Raw genomic sequence first — 10,569 nt, forward strand, 5'->3', positions numbered from 1 at the left:
GTCCTCTAGTCCTCCTAAACTCTATGGTGGTGCAGCGGGTAGCACTGGAGGTTCCGTAGTGCTTTAGATATACTGTCTCAGAGCAACAGGTCTTCTAGTCCTCCTAAACTCTATGGTGGTTGCAGCGGGTAGCACTGGTGCCTCCGAGCAAGAAGGCCTTGGGTGGAGTTTGCATGTTCTCCCCCAGGTCCATGTGCGTTTCCACCAGGCACTCCAGTTTCCTCTCCTAGCCTGAAGATATATGCAGGTTAGGCTAATTGGAGACTCTAAATCGCCTAAAGATATGCATGTGTAAGCGAATGGTGTGTGTGCCCTGCAATGGACTGGCAAAATGTCCAGGGCCTATTCATGCTGGGATAGGCTCCAGTGATCCTGTCCAAAAGGCTCTTTATTCTTGAAAATGCTAGTCTGGTTTTTTCATTCTTATGAAATATGTAGCTCAGCAGTTGCCTGATAGTAAGGCATTACTCAGAATGAAAATATATTCAAAATTTAATAAAGATGTTGAATGTGTATTCCTTATAAAATAAAACTAGTCTCAAAATTACAACACAACTAGTTTTGCACTGCATGCTGTTCATTCATCTTCAGTAAACATGAAATATAGAAGCATCAGTGGGTCAGCATCCTTCAATGCTGTGCTGTGAACTAACTGAATCTATGAAGCTACAAAAAAGGTGCAAAAGATTCCTGCACTTGGTCAGAAATACAAGTTCAGAGGGAAATTCAGCAGCTGTCGTCTCTTAATGCCTGCCAGATCGCACTGAAGCTGGGGGCTGCGTACGTCTTTTTGTTGAAGCTTTCTCACCCTCAACCTCGACCTTGTGTTCCTCCCACAGAGACAATGAGAATATATGCACGCTCAGTTCAAGAAGATCATTGCCAGACCATAAATTATCTTTTTTTCCCCCCTTCTTCTTATTCTTTTTCTTCTTTTTATAAGCCACCATCTTGTGGTTAAACTCCAGCACAGCATTTCGAAACAGTGCTATCTGTTGGTCTTGATAAGCAGGCCAGTGTTCCAGTCCCCCCCCCCCCTCCTCCCCTTCCCCCTCCCCCTCGCTCTCTTTGTTTTGCTCGTCAGCTCGCGTGTGATTGGCCGCTTTCTCCTGTCACTGGCTCTGCGCACAGACGACGCTGGCAGACTCCGTTCGGCAGGACCCCAGCGTGCCGGCCTGGCTGTGCCTGTTCTCAGAGCTACTTTACAGCTGGAAGGAGAGGGAGAGAGAGAGAGAAAGAGAGAGAGAGAGAGAAGGGGTGAGAGAAGGGGGAGAGCAGAAAAGACAGACAGAGAGAGAAAGGTAGAGAGTGAAAGTAAAAGAGACAGAGAAAAGGGGGGCAAGAAAGAAAGGGGGAGAGAGAGAGTGCAGAAGAGAGAGAGAGCGAGTAGGAGAGAGAGTGCAGGAGAGAGAGCGACTAGGAGAGTGTGCAGTAGAGAGAGAGCAAGAGAGAGAACGAGTAGGAGAGAGAGAGAGAGAGTGCAGTGAAGAGAGCAGGGGGTGGAAAGGAGAACTGTGATGCAGACAGCAAATCACATGAGCAGAGATCTGTTTACAAACTGAGCAGGAGCTGCTCTCGCCACCATTATGAAAAACCTCCACTGAGGCAGAGCAAACCCAGCTGGGACTTCAGCTGCTGGAGGTGGGTGAACAATCTCAGTCTTTTTTTTTTTTTTTCTCACCCCCCCACCACCCCCCTTGATTTTTGGAATAAAAGGACCAGATGGTGGTTACAGAAAAAAAGGAAAGGGGAAAAAAAAAAAGCAAAACAAGGAAATGCCAGTCGGGGCTTGAGGGTCGTCCTCAGTGGAACACGACTACAACTGCGTGGCATCTAGTCTTCCCGTCTTTTGTCTCAGTTTTGGGAGAATAACGCAAAAAAAAAAAAGGAATAATATTCGTGACGACAGGTATCAGACGGAGGAAAAAAGCAAGAGGAGCTGGGAGCGACAGAACGAGGAGGAGGAGGGTGAGGCTTGTGAAATTTGTTTTGAGGGAGGACAAAGCAGTATGTGTTTGGAACACTGTGCTTGTTGGGAATAATGGAATTCTGACAGTTTTTTCTTTATTTTTTTTTTTTTGCTGTGTTCGTGTCTTTTGGGATTGTGACAATTTCTCTCTCTCTTTGTTGCGAATGACAACGGGAAAATATTTTACCTCTGTGCAAATTCTCCCTGTGGATTGTGAATCTTTAGTGAATTTATCTGTGCAATTCTGCGAAAACCATTTTTTCTGTGAAAGCCATCTGATATTTTACTGACAAATCACATTTTGCTCTCTGGTTCTGTCTGGTAAACAACAGGCTGGAAACAGCAGCCTCTCTCTCCTCGATCCCTTGTCTCGTTTGAAAGTCCTGTGGCTAAACTGGACATCTGCTGCCAAAGAGCGGGGATTTGGGGGGGAACAAAAAGAGAGAAATTATTCATTTATGACTCAGCTGACCACAGGAGCTGAGGAACATGTGAACGGCCTTGTCCGACATTTCGTGGAAAACGCTGATACACACCCGAGTTCAGAGACGAGGTCGCAAAGCCCGGAACGCCGCTGTTCGGAACGCCACTGATCGGAACGCCGCTGTTTGGAACGCCGCCGCTCGGAACGCCGCTGCCCGGAACGTCGCAGCTCGGAGCCGGGAGGATTTTCCGCTTGGCGCGGTCACCCGTCGGGGACGGAGCCCGGAGCGCAGCGGTCGGCCGGGGCCGAGGTCCGGCCCGGACACCTGGACCCCGGGCATCGCCCCGCTGAGTGCGCCGAGGCTGCTGGGAGATTTCATGCACCCATTCCAGTGGTGTAACGGTGAGTGCAAATGATAACACCGCCAACAACTGCCAAGTCCAGTCACAACATGGCCTCTCCCTGCCGACTGGCGCTCAGACAGTACTGTAAGTCCTAAAGGGAGCTTTCCGTTTCATTCGCTAACGTCTGCCTTACATCACCCCTTGCCCCAGAACGACCAGGCATGCCCCCCCCCCCCCCCTTGGGTAGTGCCTCACACCAGCTCAATCATTTTAAACAACTTTGGGCTGCTCAGGCTTTTAGGCCGACAGCAGCCAATCTGTCCAAATTCACTTTGTTACCGTTGAGCAAATTACAGGCTTCTGTGACAGGCAGGGTCTCCCACCATTGTGTCCCTAAATGGCACCCCCTCCCCGGAGTGACAGTGCTGTGGAGGTGGAGACCCTGGACCCCTTCTGCCCCGCCAACCCCCAACGCCTGCCCATTTCGCTTGGAGCAGATGGCAGCACTGTGGAAGGGATCTTGCCATCCTGTGTGTATGTGTGCGTGTGTGTGTATGTGTATGTGTGTGTAGGGGTGTTTGTGTGTGTGTGTGTAGGGGAGTTTGTGCATTTGTGTGTGTGCGTGTGTGTGTAGGGGTGTGTGCATGTGTGTGTGTGTGTATTTGTGTTGTGAATATATCTCCTTCCCACTTTCCCCAGGGACTAAAAATGGCTCTAGAGTCACAAGCTGTCACAAAAAATACAAAATATTTGCCCATGAATCTTATTGATATTTCAATGGGCTTTATTATTATTAACAATATTTCACACGCCCCAGATTTCAGTGCCTGCAACTCTGAACTCTGAACAATGCAGCTGAATAAACTTCCTGTCTCACTCAAGCTTTATTAAGAAATGGCAAAACCAGAGCAAAAATAGGGACCTAGGTGCAAGAATGCTTTCATTTTTAAGATGTACCAGGCCGAGAAGCTCATTCATATTCATGAGATACTTCCTCATGAGCAGAAGGTACAATAACACCAGACATTTTACTGCCATTAGATCAAGCGCAGCGTTTTCTGCCTCGGGGGGACGAATGTGTAAATTGTTTCAGAAAAAAATATGAAAATGTTTAATGCCCAAACAGGCTATTCAGGTTACTGCTGGCAACCTCTAAGGCTATTTACCACCTTAAAAGTCAAATTAAGGATCATCACCATGACATAATTGTTGTGGTGGTGTTAAATGGCAGTTAACTGATTTATTTAAGCCGTGTGATTTGTGCAGGTGAACCTTTTTTTTTCTTTCTTTTTTAATCTCTGACAGGGATCTGCGGCTCATAATCAGAGCAGTTGAGCAACAGCCTTTGTGAAGATCCTGTTGCATTTGCTGCATGCAGTGGTCACAAAAACTACCGGAAAGCATTCTATGGGGAAACACATAACCAGTGGGAAGCTCGCAAAGTTTGCCCAAGGGATAGCCAGATGGGCTGCGCTGTCTACGGCCCGGACAGAGGGTCTGTACGGCGAACAGGCCATTGTTCCCGTGACAATGGAAGACCCTGGGCCACAGCCAAATGGGGTATTTCACCGGCCCCACTGACTGAGGGCGTTGCATCATGGGATGCGTTAGACGGGCTTGAGAGGCCGGCCGTGATCAGGCCAAAGCTAGCTCACCGTTTTCTACTTGCACACGTGGAAAAAACATTACAAATTATTGCTGCTGACAGACATTACTTTTATTCTAAAAAAAAAAGTACACTGCCGTGAAATATATGCACAGTGATATTTTTTTAAAAGTCTGAATATTTACAATGCATTTTGCGGTGTATTAATTTCTATAGGGATGGGCAGAGGATAGGTAGTGGGTGGTGTCACTCAGTAGTCTTCAGGCTACATACATACAGGGAAGTACACCTGACAGCAGAAGTGATTACACACTGGCTGCTGTACAGTACATGAAGGGCCTTTCTTTATAATCTCTGGACCCTTATCAGCTGAACGTAATTTTATGACTGAGGAGGCTGCCTGTGACAGAAATCTTAGAGATGAGGTCAGACTGAGCATATGTCGCTAACTGCTATGCTAAAGGCATCCGGTATGGAAAAATGGACCTGGTCTGCCTTCCTCATTGCCTCAGGGACGGGGTCAAAGTTCAAACTTGAGCAAGGTTTGTCTCTCAGCGGACGAATGCTGCTTTATAAGCTAAATTTATATTTTATTATTGACCTTGCATAGCCAGATAATATTAGTAGCGCTTTCGTAGGAATTTCTGATTTGAAGTGACATGTTCCGTATTGATAAATTAACTGAGAAATAATCAGAGGAATGAAGAAATTTCCGTAGCTGCATAATTTGACCAAAAAAAAAAAACAAAACAAAAGAGTATGCTTCACTGGATCACTGCAGCAAGTTAATCAATTCAGCTTGGGCATGCGATGGGCTAAGTGCTTTGCTTGAAAGAAGAAAAAAATGCAACTGAAACAAATCAAATTTAGGATAGAAAAAAATTACAAAATGGATTGTTCCAGTGGAAAACATTGCAGTTCCATTTTCAGAGTTCATGTTTCTCTGACTTCAGGGGATATATATTTATCAAACAATAAATGAGCTAGATTAAGGGGAGAGGTGCAAACACAAACTCAGAAACTGCATTTCCACCAAATGCCACCAGGGGAAGTCTTCTTCTAGCTGCTATTTATAGAAGACCACTTTACACTTTTGAGTTCAGCCGTTGAGCACAGCCAACTGATTACACCTTAAATAAATATGCACTCCCGTTGCAAACCTACCCTGCTTACTATTTGTGGCGTCTGTTGATTCGCCAGTTCAATTCGGATACCGTTCCAGTGCTGTTCAAAAATGGCTTCCCTTCGCAACGCAGCACAAAATTACGTAATATCCTATGTCCAAAATATGAGAGTGAGACATTTGAATTGCAAATTGGGTATGAGACCTCCTAATGCAATAAACGGAAGACGCAAATGTGACCATAAAAACACCAGAATGAGCGTGACTGTGCTACGTGTGTGAACCAAACCTCTTTCTTACAATAGTCACCAAATATGACCATGAAAACACCAGAATGAGCGCGACTGTGCTACGTGTGTGAACCAAACCTCTCTTACAATAGTCACCAAACATGACCACGCAGAATCAGAACTGGTGTAAAAACGTGTGTGAGCCAAAGCAGTATCTTACAACAAGGGGAGCATTATTTACGTGGAAGTAGTCTTGCATCCGATGCAACCCTGCCAGTTTTTTTTTTTACTTACATTCCAAGAACTCGTGTCCAAAAGATCTGGACACCTTTGTGATTTGGAGACACCGCAATTCAAAACCAGAATCGTTTCAGAAATAGGCAATTCTCTAATGTACTGTATCAGGACTACTGGTTGCTGACGGTGGCCGGCCATAATGAAAGTTCCATTGCCCTGAGCTCAGGAGACGGTAGGAAGCCCCTGTGCACCCTGGGAATGCTGACGTCCATTTTAACTGTCATTTTAACGTCTGTTCTGCGCGAAAGCGACTCAGGAGGCCATGGCATCCCTGCAGTTATTTGGTGTGTTGCAAGAATTTGAGCAGGGAGCCGTTTCCAGGCCAGTAGTTCAGTAACAGAATAACTCCTGTTTTTTTTTTTTTTTTGGCTTGCTCTGTCACGGGGGATTGCATGCCTGGAATGTTTCGCTATTCCGTGTCTTCGCCTTTCACGTTGCGACATGCCTCCATGTTGCCATGTTGCCGGCAGCCAAGGCCCCGGTGTTCAGTTCGTCAGCCCCCAGACATGACGAAACGTTCGGGGGGGGGGGGGGGGGGAGGGTACTGTCCGGATCCGTTTTACTCAACAAACCCTGTGGACAGCACAGCCCAGCGAAACGGGTGTTTTAGGTGAATGAGTGTTTGCAGTTCGCCCCCCTCCCTCCCCCCTCTCCACTGCTCTACTGGACGGGTGAATGAAACCTGGAATCTCATGCTGTCTGTAGTCCAGGGCAAAGCCAGGTTGCGCTAAGGCTAGGAATACTGTACACTGCACGTACAGCCCCCTTCCTACCCCCATTATGCCTGCCACAGAGATGCAGACCTGCTCTCTTTAAGGGGGGGTGGGGGGGGGGGGAGGCCACAATGCTTGCTGGGTGTTCCACCTGCCCAACCAGGTGAGACACTCCGTTCATGCAAGAGGCTCCTTTCACAAGAGCACAGGTACACGGTGTGACACCCAGCCTTCCCCTCTGGAGCCCTTCCAGAGAGAACACCATGACTATGACTAAAAGAGCACAGGTCCAACGGACAGAACCCAAAATTAAAACACATGATGCAAGGACTGGTTGGTTTGAAATGACAAGTAGGAACAAGCAGTGTTTAAAAAAAAAAAACTGATTGTTCCACTTCTGCTTCGCCATCTCAGGTTGCCTGTGTGGCCTGGGGTTGCAGAGTACAGAAAAGTCCTGCAAGATGACGTCGGAAAACATCTACCACCTCCCGCTCAACGCGTATGTCATCGTGCTGGGCGTCGGCCTCTTCATCTTTATGCTGAGCATGATATTTTGCTGCTACCTGTTCAGGTACAACCGCTCGGGCACGCCGCGTTCGAACACAACTGACAACCGCGCACGGCTGTGCCCGTTAGCCAGGGTGACAGCAGCCGCATCACCGCTGCCAGCCTGTGCAGTCACTCCTTACCACCCAATGTTAACTCAGGTTACTGTCCTGTACTGTAAAAAACGAAACTGCAAACTCACGCCTCTCTTATTGGCTTTGATACTAAAAGTGATAATCTTGAGTCTGATAAGGAGGAATAATTACAAGTCCACAGCGGTTGCAACTCAATAAAGCATTACTGAAGGGGCAGGGTCAGTTGTTAGGGTAACCGTTATCTACGTCCATCTTCTTCGATTAGCATAGGATAACTGCGCTGAGTAAACAGCTCTTTTTGCTTCAGTCCATGTTCCAGATTCGGGAGGTTTCCGGGTTTTACTCAGAGCAGTTATGCAGCCAAGTCAGTAATCCTGCTTCGTGAAATTCCCCCCATGTTTCACATAGTCTCATGGCCTGCTCCATGATCAACAAAAAAAGCCTAAAACTGAAATCCTCCAAATGCTCTGCAACCTGTCATTTTGGACTGCACACAAGAGAATGATAACAATACGAACTTGAGCTTCTTGTTTTTATCTTATCTACGACTACCTACCTGTTATTACTCAACCAGAACATCCACTTCATAAATTATCTGTCAAACGGCAGCCATTTTGGGCACGGTTTGTGACCGTTTCCATCTTATTTTTGCAGGTTAAGACGACAGGGGACAAGGGAGCAATACGGCTACAATGAGGTAAATAAAACCTCGACGGGTGAACATGCAGCGTCTTGTTCTGGCACCCTAGGTGAAATATTGGAGATTCTCCATACAAAACTCAATTTAGTCCAAGGCTAAGCTTAATCTGTGTTGTGTGAAACTGGTGAGCCTGGCTCATTCATTACTTCCTTTCAGTTCTAATGTATAAAAAAAAAAAAACATTGCATCATTACCTGTGATCTTATGAACTTTGGCCCAAAACTGACTAGGGGAACTAGACTTGCGAGTTCAAGACTGTAGGTTCAATTCTCAGGTGGACCACCACCAATAGACCCCTTGGGCACCGTACACTGTACAAAACCTCCAATGTCCAACTGTACAAATAGATTACAAGTAAAAGAACGCAAGTTGTGCGAGTTACTGTGGGTAGGACCATCTACTACACACCTAAAATGTGAATGCTTTAAAAAAATAAAAAATAAAAAAAAATAAAAAAAAGAGAATAACCAGTTATGAAGTGATTATGTACAGTGCTTTATTCACTGTATTAATAAAGTATTAATAAAGAACCTTGCCTTTCCTTCGACAGGTCGTGCTGAAAGGAGCGGGGAAGAAACTGAGTCTTCTTGGAGTAAGTATCAGTCATTGTACACCACCAGCCAGCTCTCCTTAATAAAGGACACTATGTCTTGATGCGTTTTTTTTTTCCTCTTTCCTTTCCTGAACAATTCACTGGCTCACACCATGACCAGAGTCACATGTGTCTGAAGGGTCTTCATTGTGACTGCCCAGAACATCGGGTTCCTACAAAACGTTAACATTGTCCACCCTTTAAATTCACTCGAGGGGTGGGGCGAAAAAAAAAAAACCTAAACGAATAGCGGTTTCAACGGAAAGTTCTGGAACATTGTGCGTCCTGGGGGAACAAAAAAAAACAGCGGCTCTTCCTTCTCTGATCTTGCAGCAGACCTGCGCGGTGTGCCTGGAGGAGTTTCGGACCAGAGACGAGCTCGGCGTGTGTCCGTGCTCTCACGCATTTCACAAGAAGTAAGTGCCGCTCGTCTCGTCCGCGGCTAGCCCACAGCGTCGGCTAAACGTGCAGGCTAACCGCTCGTATTCCGGCAGAAAAAAAACCCTTTCCAGTAAACCGGGTTTAACAAAATACAGCCACAGATGTCCACTTTAAGTTAAACCCCGGATGTCTTCGCCTTAGGCTGTGAAATTAACACCCGTCATCATCGGCCAAATGCCGGTAAAAATTTAGATTGTGCCTGAAAGGTATTTCTCCTGAAGCAGCCATTTTGACAGGTAACCAATCAGGTTTGTGTTGTATTGTAAAAGGCAATGTGGTTGGAAAAATGTTGAAAATGGCTGGTGAATCCACAAGCCACTCTGGCCAGTGAGGGGAAAAATATGCAATGTCATGCCGTGCTTCGACTCCAACGTTTGGGCAGAACGGCCTGTTCATCAATTCTTAGGTCGTTTTGCATTCTTACGTACATTCTCTCCTCTGATTGGTGTAGACACCTATCAAAACCTTAAAGCCAGACACATCAGTGTTAGACGAATGTGAGCCAAAGTCCCCTTCCCAAAAAAAAAAAAAGGCACCATTCCCAGAATGCCTTGCTGGAAGCGGTTTGGTCATGTGTAATGGAGGCTCTCTCTTCCCCTCCTCCGCTGGGGCAGGTGCCTGGTGAAATGGCTGGAGATCCGGAGCGTGTGCCCCATGTGCAACAAGCCCATCTGCAGGGTGCAGGCCGACGCCCCCCAGGGTGCCGAGGGCCCCCAGGACCCCGAGGAGGTGTGAGGGCGGGGCCGCCAACACGACACGACCCCCGACCCCCCACTCCCGACCCCCACCCCCACCCCGAACAGCTTCCAGAGGATTCCGCATAGCCGACGCATGAAACACGAAGACCGCGGAGCCACGCGGCCTCGCTTTGACCTTTGACCTTGCTTCTCAAAGACTCAGCCTGGGGGGGGGTGTGGGTGGGTGTGTGGGGGGAGGGGGGGGCTGGGGGCTGGGGTGGGGAACCCGTTGAAACCCGCTGAAATGCGCTGGGTTCAGCCGAGCGATTGAGACTGGGGATCTTTCTTCTTGCATGGGGACTCTCTTGCACTCCTGTTCAAAAGAGACTGACGACGGCGGGGGTCACGCTCTGCCTGGGCATGACCTTGGGCCTGACCTTGGGCCTGACCTTGCCCGGTGCCAATCAATGGGGAGGGTGTAAATGTGAAGTAAACTGGCTTCAGTATCCCCCTGTCACTTAATAAGTTAATGGAAATAGATTCAGTTACCTCTTTCTAGTTAATTTTTGTATTGTCATCTAATTTCAAATAAATTGTACTGTTTTGGTGGAACACGCCACTCCCCGCTTTGCTTAAACACACGGAGCGCTGGACCGCAGGCTGAGGCTGAAATCGCCGCGGCCCGTGCGGCTGAAATCAGTAAGGGCTGAATTCAGTAAAGGCTGAAATCAGTAAGGGCTGAAATCAGTAAAGGCTGAAATCAGTAAGGGCTGAAATCAGCCCCCAGCTTTTAGCGCATTTCTCCACGCGAC

The 10,569-nt window shown here is 47.4% G+C and overlaps 1 protein-coding gene across 1 annotated transcript; it reads left to right on the top strand.

The window, feature by feature from the left end:
- The first annotated feature begins 1,144 nt into the window (after positions 1-1,144).
- On the top strand, positions 1,145-10,369 carry zgc:175214 (uncharacterized protein LOC557610 homolog). The gene is made up of 6 exons (XM_064315701.1): positions 1,145-2,795; positions 7,121-7,277; positions 8,002-8,044; positions 8,598-8,639; positions 8,973-9,055; positions 9,695-10,369. The coding sequence occupies exons 1-6, from the start codon at positions 2,771-2,773 to the stop codon at positions 9,813-9,815; spliced, it is 471 nt and encodes a 156-aa protein (XP_064171771.1). The 5' UTR covers positions 1,145-2,770; the 3' UTR covers positions 9,816-10,369.
- Positions 10,370-10,569: the final 200 nt, after the last annotated feature.

This window comes from Anguilla rostrata, chromosome 2 (assembly GCF_018555375.3).
Source record: "Anguilla rostrata isolate EN2019 chromosome 2, ASM1855537v3, whole genome shotgun sequence".
In the NCBI taxonomy this organism is placed as follows: Eukaryota; Metazoa; Chordata; class Actinopteri; order Anguilliformes; family Anguillidae; genus Anguilla; species Anguilla rostrata.

Bases quoted from the DNA above. Each gene is read 5' to 3' on its own strand.
- zgc:175214 (XM_064315701.1), top strand. From the start codon at position 2,771: ATGCACCCATTCCAGTGGTGTAACG. The intron at 8,640-8,972 runs GTAAGTATCAGT...CTGATCTTGCAG, and splicing joins AGAAACTGAGTCTTCTTGGA to CAGACCTGCGCGGTGTGCCT. The intron at 9,056-9,694 runs GTAAGTGCCGCT...CCGCTGGGGCAG, and splicing joins TCTCACGCATTTCACAAGAA to GTGCCTGGTGAAATGGCTGG.